Source organism: Cimex lectularius, unplaced genomic scaffold, assembly GCF_000648675.2.
Source record: "Cimex lectularius strain Harlan isolate CLEC.00 unplaced genomic scaffold, Clec_2.1 scaffold54, whole genome shotgun sequence".
Lineage (NCBI taxonomy): Eukaryota > Metazoa > Arthropoda > Insecta > Hemiptera > Cimicidae > Cimex > Cimex lectularius.
The window spans coordinates 1,772,058-1,786,145 of NW_019392704.1; the positions used below are offsets into that span (position 1 = coordinate 1,772,058).

The 14,088-nt window shown below is 38.0% G+C and overlaps 1 protein-coding gene across 1 annotated transcript; it reads left to right on the forward strand.

Annotated features, from left to right (window-relative positions):
* Positions 1 to 5,539: 5,539 nt before the first annotated feature.
* Positions 5,540 to 5,998, forward strand: LOC112126682 (WAS/WASL-interacting protein family member 3-like). Its single transcript, XM_024226244.1, has one exon. It carries the CDS (start codon positions 5,540 to 5,542, stop codon positions 5,996 to 5,998), a length of 459 nt encoding a protein of 152 aa, XP_024082012.1.
* Positions 5,999 to 14,088: the final 8,090 nt, after the last annotated feature.

Genomic DNA, 14,088 nt, shown 5'->3' on the forward strand with positions numbered 1-14,088 from the left:
TTTCAACTGCGAGGTTACATAAACTTCGGGGTGCCTGTCTTTTCGAAAAACAGCCCATTTGTAAGTACGTCCGTTTCGAACACAATATTTTAAAATTTTTTTTTCCTATTTACCCACATACCCGCCAGTTTGCTGTAAGAGAATTTCCTTTAATTAAGAGTTAAAAAAGGAAAATAAACATTCAATGCTGTTAAATCACAATTGTTTGATTATTCGTTAAATAAAGTAAATTAACGAAAAAGTGACAGAGATTAATGATCAACGATCTATATTTAAAGATGCGAAATTATAAAATATAATGATCTATGAAAATTTTAAATGATATTGTTTTTCTCTTTGCAGTTTCGTGGTTTCGGTCAAATTGATTAAGTTAGATAAAATTCAGTCCGAAAATGCCAGAGGGACGGACCCTGGTTTATTAGAAAGTTTCCTGGAATGTTGACTCGCTTCTAAAATAGTTTTACTTGTCCAGCCAACTGAATATGCATTATTTGTTAGAAGTTTAAACCATGTAGAGGCGATTACATTTTCCAACATCTCATACCATGAAATGCATTGTATTAGGATAGCTCAAGCGAGAATGCCAATTTTAATTAAAATAAAACGGACGTGATTTTGATTTGAAAAAAACAACGACATTATTCCTTGCTTTTCTGCTCAATCAGTTTTAGGTGCACCCAGTTTTGAATTTTTAACGTATGTGCAGTATATAATTTTTTTAATTTGTAAATATTTTATGACCTCCAGCTTTTTTTTAGTTGGATTCATTTTTAAAGTTTCTTGAATAAATTGAACTATGCAAATCATTTTAAGTAATTTTTATTTTTTGTTTATTCCATTTCCATTAATTGTGGTTTCTTACTGAACGGTTGTTTCATAATTTGTTGAATTCCTGACGAGCGGTCGAAAATGAGGTAGTTTAGAAAAACACTTTATCCATTTTTATGCCGACGTTTAGACCTTTTTTCAGGTCACCTTCAGGGCATAAAGTGTGGTGCTATTTTTGTGGTGCAATGTTGGTTTTGTGTGACAGTGTGTCTTTTACTAAATGATATAGTTTCCAATACTATACAACTAGACATTCATGTTGACACGTGAACAATTCGTCATATGTTCCATTTTATTTTGTAGAAGTTTTTCCGTTTTGTCTTTCATAACTAGTACATCAACTTGGTTAATAAGCATATTAAGATAAAAATATGGCTACCAATGGATTAATAATATTCGGGCAATAGCCCCGAAAATCTTAACCAAAAATGAAAATATACTTTAAAATTTGGAGCAGTTCACTTTGTTCACAAAACCTTAATGTATTATATTTTTCACTTGGCGACTAAAAGTTGATTGACAATACAATTAACATGTACTGATGCAAGAATTTCATTAATTAATTTTGACATATTTCCCATGTTTTTATATTTTCAAATATTTCGTACAGATATTTCTTTTACTGATTTATTTCCCATAAAAAAGTGAGCCAAGAACCACGAATAATAAATTATGACAGAACAGCGATCCCTAGGATAGTGGTGCAACAAACCATTATAATTTTTTTAAGTGTATCAATTTTATTGTAAGACGCGTTCGTCGGATGTCCTTATTATTTTTTACTTCTTCTTCATTTTCTTTTTATACATAGAATATAAAATGGTTGCTCGATTTATTTCAATTATTTTTTCTACAACCGTACGATCCCCACCCCATACAGGCGGACCTCGGCCATTTAAGTATTTTTTTCAATTGTCTATAAAGCGGGATCGTTTTGTTCCTAAAGTCTCCTATAGACCTTCGCTTAAAGTAAAAAGAAAATTATTCCTATTATTTCAAATATTATTACCATGTTATTACTTAGCGTACCAAAACGCATTTTCATGCTTTTTCTAGTGGGATGGTGCAATTTTAATTGGTATTTTAAATTATTACCTCTAACTACTAGTGGGACGGGGATGGAAGACAGGGCATCTTGGGTAGTAAAATCCGATGCAGTCACTTGGCATTCCCACATGCCGTCATCGAATTCCAGCGTGGCTGCACGGATCCAAAGGCTGCAATCGCCGGCCTCCTGGCTGCCAGACCATTCGTACTTTTTGACGAAGATGCCGACGGGCTGTAATAAAAAAAATGAGTAATTGTATTGTTTGAACAAAACGTAAAATGAGTAGGAATTATTTGTTTTATGAAGAGCGACTAACGATTACATTTAGCGGACAATTATTATGATTTAAAAATTAATAGCAATATGCGTATTATTGAGAAGATGATTGGATATCAATACTTTCCGTCTTCTTATCCTTGCTTTATATTGAGAAACTGAGCTTTATGTCGTAGAGAACATTAACCATAACTTACTTTATAGTAGACCTGATGCAAAATATTTTTACAGAATTTTCTCTTGCTCGAATGAAAATATACGCGTGATAATAATTTCGCTGCAAAGAAGGTTGACTTTTATAACGTATTGAAGGTTAAGAAAATGGGTTTAAAATATATTACTATTCCAAAAAAATGTTATGGCCAGAGCCAATAACAAGTACCCTTGAGGAATACCGATTTTTCATAATTTAATTTTCAGCTTCTGACACGACCAATGATTGTCCACTCCGTTTTCTGCTAGGACAAGTCTATCTACAGCCAATATAGGATAATTGGACCAGAAGGAAATGACCCGAGGTCTAAGTGCTAGGGGCAGTAGCCGGCCGGGCCCGTTTAAGGGCTTATTTGGGCCTTCCGGCAAGAGAAAATGGAAATGCAGCATTCAGGGTTTCTATCTCACGTTGCCAAGAGGATATTACAGTTTTTACACCAGGGCGACTGGAGCTAATTTGCAGTAACGTGCTCCCGAGCACACACCCCCCTTAAATGTACAATAGTACACGTACTGTGTGTACAATACGATGATAGAGGGCATGAAATGTAAGTAATTTTTACACGTGGAAAGTAAGTTATGATAAACGATGCTTTTATAATGTAATCAGTTCTATCTAACCGCTGGAAAATTATTTTCTTATATGATGATGGTGGTGATGATGATGAAGAATTTAAAATTACTTTGGAAGTCGAGAGTTTTGTTCCCAAAGTACTGCAGCCTTCTGGCTTTGTACAATACTTTTCTAACGTCAATCGAATGGATCCTTCATTTGCTTACATACGATAAACATCGATATTATTTTTTTAAGAAAAAAAATGTCGCAGTGGAAGAAAAGTAGATTATAATTAACAGGGCCCGACAAGAGGAAAAAAGTCGCACTATCGGATTAATATTTTGGAATGAGCGTGACTACAATGTGAATTAGTGAACATTATTGGCCTTCTACACAAGTAAAAGTTAGAAAATCGAAACAGTAATTTCTTTGATAAGTTAAAAAAACTCACACAATTTTCCTTTGATTATTCTTATAAACCCATAAAAAAAGGTTGTGAAATTAAGCTAGGGGAGCAGAAGAAAATTCATCAAATAGCTACAAAGACGAGCATTACATAAATCCGTCATGAAGGACGTCTAAGAAACGAGAGAGCGGATGACCCAGCTAAAAAGGGGTCTAAAATCTCGTATATTGGCTCAGAAACGTCAATACCTCTTTGAGCTTTGCTCAGGACATAATTGACGGCGGTTGTAAAAACCGATTCCTCAAAGTTGGGAATTTAATACCTTCCGGCAAACAGTTGATAGGCTTTATTAAAGCATATTAAGTATTGTTTTCAGTATCGACCCCTTTTTCACTTACGAACAGTCTGGATCAAGGTATGGTCTTGAAGAAAAAGAAAGTGAATTTAGTTATTCTAATGCAAAGTTTTCGATCTAGATCATCGTCAGAGTCTGCAGATTGACATATTTAATTTTTATTCGACTACTCGATCTTGCCAACATTGCCAAGGATTATAACAGTACTCAAAACTGTTCAATACTGATAAAGGCCTTGGCAATATTGGGACTGAATCGGTCCCCCTTCAAGGATATTTGAGATCGCCTGTAAAAAAAAATATGTCATTCTGCAGCCATTTAAAGTTGTTTTGCCCTGATAATCACCTTAAAATAGGTCGAAAGCTTGGCATTAGCAACTAAATTTTTTTTTCTTCTTTAAAACCATTTCTTAATCCAGAGTGTTTATATTAAGTTTGCCCGCTTCCTCGGAAGATAGTCGTTTACTTTTGTCCTTTTTTTCAAATATAGTTAACCCAAGGAAACTTTTACCATTATTAAAAATCATGTTTTTAATTGTATAACGGTTCAATTTACATAACCTTTAAAAATGACTGATATAATGATGATAAGATTTTACATTGCAAAATACACAAATGACGTGCCTATGAATATTCATATTAATAATCAATTGCTAATTTTATTATAATATAAATTATTCGCGTTTTCATAATTATAACTTCTCCAAAATATAAGCACGATAAAACATAATTCGTGATTCAATAAAATTGTTGGTTGCAAGGACAATGATATAATAAACCCGCTTGGAACGGATTATCGTAAAGGCTTTATGAGTTTACACCAACAGTATAAGTATAATCTTGACTTATAAATATATCTTTGAAGAATTTTGAATCTTAGTAAAAGAAATAATACGTTTAATAGGACTTCCTGTTTATACCCTATCATAAACAGGTTCGTGTAATAAAGTGCACAGTCAGGTCTAATTAAAATGTAAACAACGTGTAAATGGAGAAGCCTTAAGTTAAGTCCTAGAGATTTATTAAGCCCTCTAATTGCCGGTCGACTTAAACATAGTATTATGAATAGGGCGACACTAAAAAGCCAAGTATTAAAGGCTGATGGTAGCATAGTCGTTCTTAACTACTAAAAGCTTCAACTAGCAATAATCGCATCTCAGTAGAACTTCATTGATTACGATACACATACATAACACACCATACACCTACACTAACAGAAGTACATTTACGTTATATACACCTTAGGGCTACCGTCCCTAGGAAGGTTCTTGAGATGAACTCAAAGTCTCACGTCCTGGGAATTGGCGACCCGGTTTGGACATAACTCCGCCACACCTAACACTTGGTGGAGTGAGGGCGGGAGACTTGGACGGTGTTCAGTCTTCCGTCAGCATGCCACCACCAACACACAGGCCGATGCACGCGGCCAAGGGCCTCGGAACCCGAAGATAACAAACGCAAATCACCGTGCACATCACACCACACCAACAACACACAGTCCTCATCTGGAGGTAGCAGTCTCCCGGTCTGCTTGAGTGTCCATGAGTCCTGCAGCTGTGAGGGTACAAAAGGAAAACTGGGTTACGGCACTCCCGGGCCGCGAGGTAGTACAGGGACCCGAACCCCGGAATAGCCACCGGGGAGGCTGTCCTATCACCTCGTGTATAATGGCGTGATGCCTAGTATTGCCAGCTGGCGACAGGATGGTTACCGTGCTGGGCATCGCGGCGGGCCCTCTCGAGGCCACACAGTTTGTGGGGCGCGTGGGGTATCGCTCGAGCGGGCCGGGGGACCGACCCCAAAGGCTGAGAACTGTACACACATGTCACAATACATCCTTACAGACAAAACACAATAGATGATGAAAATGAAAAAGAAAGAAAATAATCTAGGAGTAAAAGTGGCTACTCCGCCTAACCCGGGCCCGACCAGCCCGACAACACCCCCTCCTATCCCAACACCACCACCTCTCCCAACTCCTTTCTCAATCCCGCCGAAGGATTTGCTTTCCTCTACTTCCCAGACCCACGTCCCTCTATCCCCTGCAAACCCTTCAACCCCCTCTCCTCAACCATCCACTCCTTCTCATACGTTGGAGAATGAAGGCTTCGTTCCTGTTGCTGGGAAAAGAAAAGAATTCCCACCAACTCGCCAAAGAGTGAAACAAGAATGTACCTGTGTCTCCTTTGTCACCGGCACAAAAAAAGAGAAAAGAAGTAATAGTAGAGAAGAAGGAAAAGAAAGAAAAGAAAAAGAAATCGCAAAGTGGTGCCTCGTCGCCGTGTCTCGGGATCATGGGAATTACTCTTCTCGCTGAGGCCTACGAGACGAGGTACTATAATGTAGCAAGGAAAGAGGGAGATTGTAAATCCACATGCCCTTTCCTTTTACACAGGGAAATAAAGAAGATAGGAAAAACAAACTCTATTACAAAAAGTATAGATGGGAAAATATGCACAGGAGTGACTGGGAAAGAGATCGAGGCAAAACTGATGTCATTAAAGGCGCTTGCTGGCCATGAGGTCGAGGTTACCCCTCATCACACACACAACACCTCCAGAGGGGTAGTAGTATGCCGTGACCTCATGAATAGCAGCGTCGATGACATCAAAGAAGGCCTAGGGGACAAGGGTGTGTTGGAGGTAAGGAGGATGAACATTCGCCGGAACGGACAAATTGTCCCTTCGGCGAGTCTAATCCTCACCTTCGACGCCCCGCGATGCCCAGACGAAATAAGAGCGGCGTTCTACAAATTGAAAGTCCGCCCTTATATCCCACCTCCGCAAAGGTGCTATCGTTGCCAGAAATTTGGTCATATCTCCCTGCGATGTAAATCCCTGCAGGAAGTGTGAGAGTGTGGGAGGGAAGCACACCCAAAGGAATCTATATGCTCAGACCCTCCCACTTGCGTGAACTGCGGGGGATGCTATACAGCTCGATCCGCAGCTGCCCTGTCTTCTCGAAAGAACGAGAGATACAGAAACTAAAAACAATAGATAAAATGAGCTTTCGTGAGGCCAGGGCAGTGGTCGAAAGTAGGGGCACTTCAGGGACATACGCCCAAGCGGCAGCTCGTCCCGCTCCTGGGCCGAGAGTCCTGGAGAAAACCTGCCTGCTGATCCTCAGAGAGGAGAAGTCGCCAAAGCCCTCCCGTTGATGGCGGGGGCAAAAGAAAGGGTGGGTTGCGGTAGCTTCAATCTCAACAGGTCCGTCCCGCCTTGATTGGGTGACGGACATAGAAGCGACGTCTTGGTCAGATACTTCTTCAGCAGCCACTGATGCTCCGACAAGGAGGAAAAAGGGGTGGCAGAAGGGTCGACCCAGACCGAACATGAGAAAGATAAAAAGGGAGCGACTAATGAAGTCCATTCTGCAATGGAACTGCACGGGTATAAATAACAAAAGAGAAATGCTGCAGTTAATGGTCAGGGAACATGTACCGATGGCGATACTCCTGCAGGAGACCCGAATCCGCCCGGGGGGGCGAGCCTCGAACTGAGGGGGTACAATACCTTCTCTAGAGAGGTGCAGCCGGATCCGGGCGGTAGGGCTCATGGAGGAGTGGCCATCTTAATGAGAGAAAACGTACCGGTACATGAGGTGAGGATAAATACTGAAATTCAGGCGATCACAGAGAGGATAGCGGCGCCGATGAACCTCACTCTATCTTCCTCCAGATGGATCGTGGCACAGCAGTGGGGTCACTGCCCTCGTCGAGCAGCTCCCCCCGCCAGTTCTGGTGTTGGGTGATTTTAATTCGCACAACACATCGTGGGGGTCGTTGCGAACAGACGCTAGCGGCAGAGAGATGGGGGATCTAATAGGCGAGTCCGACCTGGGCCTCCTAAACACCGGCGCTGCTACTCATATTGATTTTAGTACAGGCCGATTTAGCGGGATCGACCTGTCGTTAGCCTCACCATCCCTGACCACCCGGGTGGAATGGGCTCCATTGGGGGACCCCCTTTCCGATATTGTTGAGGAGTTCCGTCTCGAGAGGAGTATATCACCCTCCTACGAAGTGGAGCCTGAAGCTTGCGAATTAGGAGTTTTTCTCTTCGGCGGTGTCGGCACCTCAATTAACAGGGGATGTCGACACTGATCTCCTCCTCTTTGAGCGGGAGATCAACCGCGCTGCGGGCAGATCCATCCCCAGGAGCGGTGGGTCTACTTGTAGGCCACCGGTTCCTTGGTGGAGCGATGCCTGAGGCCGTGAACACGCGGAGAAGAAGCGAGCATTCCTACGGAGGAGAACCTTGCAAATTTTAAAGTAAAAAGGGCTAGAGAGAGGCGTACCTTGTCCTAAGCCAAAAAGGATAGCCTGGCGAGATATGTCTCTGAAATGACTTGCCAGACCTCCGCCAAAGAAGTATGGGACAAGGTCAGAGCACTCTCTGGCCTATCCAAACCTCCGTCGGTACCGATATTGACCACCGATCGCGGGAGTGTGACGGAAGCCTCGGAGGTTGCCGAAGAACTGGCGCGGCATTTCGCCTCGGTGTCCACTTCCGATACCTTCCGACAAAGGAAAACCGAGACGGAACGCACTGAGATTGATTTCGGCGGCGGCACCAGAGAAGCGTACAATATGTCTCTGACGATGGGAGAGTTCGAGTCCGCGTCGGGGCGCGCCCGGAATTCAAGCCCCGGGTGTGACGGTATCCCATATGAGATGCTTCGCCACCTTCCCCTGGGTGCGAAGCGGAGCTTGTTGGACTTTTCAAAACTTAATATAAGCTAAGCGTAAAAACAACTCTGAGACGATTACTATGGTAAATTAACTTACTAATGCTAATCGTTTTCGAAATAAACGGGGTGGGCCAGCTTGATGTTACAAAAACCATACCCCCTCACGCGTTTTCCGTCGGGCATAACTCAGAAATGGTCGAGCCTATCCAAATTTTCCTTTCAGTAAAGGTGGCAAAAATGAGCACTAGAATAGAATTGCACAATAAAAATATGGGACTCCCATTTAAAATAACAAAGTCAGTGTCATTTCTCAGCTAGATGAGAACGTTTTGCTAAATAATTATTATTTGTACGATGATAGAAATCCATTTTTTCACACCTTATATGTATTTTATAATTTTAACAATTTTATAAATTCCAGACCCTGAAGATGATCTCAATAAAGATCGAAACGTTGGCACGATAAAGAAAATGTTTTTCTAAACCTACCTCACACCAGAGCGCTGATTTATCTCCAAATAATCATTAATTCGGTCCCTAAACACCACACGTTGTTTTAAATGTTACCACGTGATTCCTATCCTATCACCACGTACCTAAGACCATTTTTTGCTTTAGTTAATAAGTTAATTGTTTGCAAATTAAATGGGTGGACTTTACAAGTTAATTCACCCTGTATACATGCACGAAAAATAATGTTTACAACATGGTGTTAAAACAGAAATTAGTTAAGTTTTCAAATTATAATATTTGTTTAAAATTTACAATACAGTATAAAGTTGCTTCAAATTTTCAATGATTAAGTGCATATTTGATTAATTCTCTTCATTTTAATAAATCCTTTTTTGCTATTGTAATTGTATTGTAAACTACAAAGGAGTACGAGTTATAACTGTGAATCACTTGTCAAGTTGCACAATTTCGTTAGAAATTGTAGAACTGTTGAGGTAGTTTCTTGGTTTACAAAGGTTCTTTAAGCGGTATTCTTCAGAAATTTACTATAATGCATTTGCAAAATTTGAAGACAAACTTAACTTGGGGTGGTTTGTATAAGACCATGTTTTGCTAATGTTAATCGTTTCCGCATTAAATGGGTGGACTATAGAAGTTGATGATACACCCGGAAAAAAATTATATATGATATATATATTTTTTTCTGGGTGTATCATCAACTTCTATAAAATTCTATAGTCCACCAATTAAATTTTAGTATAGTCCAATATTTTAACCACAAAACGAACTGAATCATCTACTTATCATTACTCCAACAAAGTTGAACATAAGTGATTGAATTGTGGGGTTCGACCAAATGCGTTCCAACTTCCAAGAATCCAGTCACTAATGCAAAATCATTCGAAAAATTACTCGAACACCCTTCCTCGTTTTCTACATCATGTTATACATTGTTTTTAAATTTTTGTTCTTCACTACGGTTTTCGGGTCGGTCATCATCAAAGAAGTCAGAATGAAAATTATAGATTTTTTAATATTAAATAATTTTAATTATACATTTAAAAAAATGGTACTTGGTAAAAAAATAAGCTTTATATCCCGATCTACCCGTTGTTTATCATTAGGACCGTTTTGTTTTTAATAATGACGATTAATTTGCTTTACTTACACCAAATAAAAGACGCAATCTTCCGTTCTGCTTAACATATCTCAGGTTATTTATGTAAAATAATAACAACCGCCAAAATTTCAACTAAGATAAAAACTCTACGAACTATATCATCCTAATTAGGAAAAAATACTTTTGTTCTTTGGTTTCCCGGTCACACTAGTGATTAAACTAATGGTTGATTATAAACGTTTTTATGATCAATCGTTCCCGTGGTTTTTGTGATGCTTTATCCCTGCACTGTATATATAAAAGTATATGTGTTTTAATTAAACGAGCAAAAATTAAAAGTCAAAATCTAGATAGGCATCTGAGGATATAAAATCACGATTTGAACTTCTATGATTCTTCGTTGACTTTAATATAAGTTAAAAAATTTTTAAATCAACTTGTTGATTTCTTGAAATACGCAGTAATAATTAAATTAGCCGCTATAGGTCCAACTTAGGTTAATTGGTAGGCAATTATTTCAATTACTTCGAGGCTTTTACAACAATTTGATGACAACGTTTACATTTCTGTTCAACACCCGCGGCCTGAACTTTTTTTTATGTACACTTATCATGTATATGTATACATGATGTGCACTGAATGTTTGAGTGGAATAGAACTCTCAAGTATCCGTTCCTCCCGTGTGTATTTTCTACATTAATTTCATGTAAAAAAATATTTTTATTTTTTATTTTATGGTAAACGTATATTGTCGATAATACTTATCGATTTTGCGCAGTGGATCGTTTTGACCAAAGTCGAGCTGGTACCGGAATGAATAACGGGTAGACATTTCTTCTCCCCTGGAAGGTTTCCTTTAGTGGGAGAACGCAACCGAGAAGATAAAAAAAATGGCAATGCACTAAATGACGTGTGCGGAGAGAGTCCTCACGGCCCATTTCCCTGACTGCGGAACATCAATCAATACCGGATTCCGTCAATAAAACAACTTATATCTCGCAGAACTGTTCCGAACGATCAGCCATGTCAGTCGGCCTTCTTTGAAGTTTCTACCTTTCCAAAGTAACTTACAGGTGTTATAGTTGGAGGCTTTAAATACACGAGTGTATGATAATTCGGCTGGAAATAGAGTTTGATCAGGTTCAAATTCCAATGGATTGTAGAAAAGAGCCTAAACTACAAAAATAATCACAAAAAACATATAAAAATCTTCTGTAAGCGATAACATTTTCGTGTAGTAACATGTTAAGCAATACAACCTGAAACCGCAATTTATTCAGCGACAATGTAATTTCAAACTATCGTGATTGTTTGTACCACTTGTGTCGTGAATTGATCACATTTCTATGTACAATAATGTTACTACCAAAACAATGTTTTTAACATAATATATCCATCACCAATCCTAGCTTCATGATTAAGGACAGTTGAAAAGGATTAAATATCATATTATCAAATAGCCAATGAAAACAATTTCAAATTGATAAACCTGAATTAAAGTTAAAAGCAGTACAAATATTATCAAACTTTTCACAGGTGTGCAACAAATTAATTTAAAATAATGAAACGTCCTGTTTGAAATGTAAAACGGCCAAATAAATAGTAATGTACGGTTGTGAAAAGAAAAGATTAACAAAGTATAATTACACCTTTGATTAATGCAAAAAATCATTATAATATTAATGCAAGACTAATAATAAAATAGAAAACTTCTGACATAAAATATGTACACTGTCATTTCAACTTTCACTATAGTGTTCTTTTATTGTTCTTAAAACGTGAAAATTATATCAATATAATTAAAATTTACGAAAGAACAAAGACTTCTTGACTAAAATTGAAATTATTTGTTAAGTTCAAATATGAAAACAAGCTTAAACATAAAGAGAACAAAATTTTGTAATGCAAAATTGTTCATATTTCATATTTTATTGGTCATTTCAATGTTCGAATAGAAACTGGTTTTGTCTTTCTACTTCCAATTTATTAAGCTTTGTGCTAACGCAATCTTGCTAATAAAGTATCTATATATCTGTTGTATGTATTTTTAAATATATATTATAATTTAAAAAAATTAAATTATGTTATTTCGTTAAGAAGAAATCCAACACGAATTATCACTTAGAAAAAAAATTCGCCTGTTTTCATAATCGCGTTACAATCTCGTGAGGGATTTGCTTTCTACTTAAATTTATTTACTTATTACCATATCAAAGAGTGTGAGAAGTATGCAGGGGGTCAGCCTACTCTCATCACCCCTGGTTTTTTATAAAACCTGCCCAAAATAAAATATAATGAACTATTATTAGTAGAAGCTTTACCTCCAAACAGTTGTTTGAAAATCCGTTCAGACAAAACTTGATTATGGAAACGCGATTTTCGATTAATTTTTATAATTCTGTTCGGACATTCATAGTAGATTTCTTACTAACTAATTAACATTATTTAGTTTTTTAAATTATGACAAATTATTGAGAAGGAGTCCTGAGAAGAGATGAATTATGATGGTTAGCTAATTTGTAATAATTAAAATTGCCAAGGATTATGAGATTTGGTTTGGAATTTTCTTGACAAGGATTTGGTTATCTTTGACAAATTGACTATTAAGATCGGAGTCGATAAGAAGTTGTAAACATATGTGAGAACGTTTCACTATTTTTCTCACTATTCTGTATATGAATAAGGTTGAAACAATTCAACATTTTTTTACTGAGTTGTATTCTGTACGTTACAATTGAATATGGTGGTTTCAGGACTTTCGTTTGTACATTTTTGTAGTTGGTATTTGGGATAGAAATATTATTAGAAAGTGGGAGAATTTGTCCGTTTATGGTGAAAAATATGCGTTTTTGTTCGTTTACCGCGATTCTCCTTTCCCAGAGCAAAGTACAGTCTACCTCGGAACAGAACTTCTCAGAACTATTGGTGGTGAGGAAGTGGTCACTCACATGTGGATTCCCCAATGGAGCCCACAACACCAAAGTTGCTAGGGAGGGTTAGACGTCGATCGCGCTAAAATTCCGGTTCTTAGGTCACAATATGTCCAGCGGCACCGTGGTTCATCGGTGCGCTGAGAGCCCCACAAGGTGCTTTGCGCGTTGAAATCACCCAACATCATAATCGGTTGGGAGGAGACGCTCAGGGAATTTAGAATTTTATTTCAGGAATAATTTTAATTACCATTATTTCCTTATAAACCTTTGTTACAACAATAGAATACTTTATCATTTAAATCCTTCATAATTTAAAAATATATAAGCAATTGATGTCGTTCGCGAAATATGGATATTTATTACTCAGATTACAAATTTTTCTCTTGATATGAAAACGTAATCCCCATCGGCAATAAAAACATTGTGAGCCCGCGTCGAGTTGTATTTCCCCGCTTAGGTGAAGTGTTGACAGCAGGTCGAACAACATTGATCACGTATTGTCGTTTCGCACCCTTTCGGCTTAACGCGTCTGGTGTACAAAACCAAAACGTCAGATTTTCAAGCAATACAAACGGTTTTATAAATATTTAAATTGTCCATATAAAAATAGATCCCTTAAATTATTGGTCGTTTATATTATCGTTTGTGAACTTCCATCAAATGTGATGTACAATTAGAAGTAATTCCTTTTTATGTAATAAGAGCACTGCTTTTAAGCGGGTATATTTTCATCAAAATTTTGGTTGGTGGTGATAAAAAGGGTGGTACGAAGCGTGAGTTTGATATCCCCAAGCACTGCATCCTTTTGGCTTATTGTCTTTTTCCCAGTTACTTAGTTCTATTTAAGTGATCCGATTCATCTTCTAAGTAGGTCATTTACAGTCATAGCTGCAATTAGTTTTCTCAGCTCCTCTTGGTACGCTAGATTATATATGTCTGTATTAATAGGTTGCTTCATAATGGAAGATAAAGTGGATGGCAGTTTCTTCCTTTTGATTTCACAATTTACAAATGGAGTATCATTGTATGTACCCATGTTGTGTAGATGTTTTCTCAGATACCAGTGACCAGTAGGACCCTATCGCTTCTTTGAGTTTTATCCTGTCTAAGGAAAGACGCATATTGAAGCGGTGAAAATTAGAGTTGTTTTCCGCATATTGCAACGCAGTTTCACACTTCGCTCGAATAGTAGCCACACGTTTATTTTGAAGT

Excerpts from the sequence above, each read along its gene's own strand:
- LOC112126682 (XM_024226244.1), top strand. The coding sequence starts at position 5,540 with ATGATGAAAATGAAAAAGAAAGAAAATAATCTAGGAGTAAAAGTGGCT.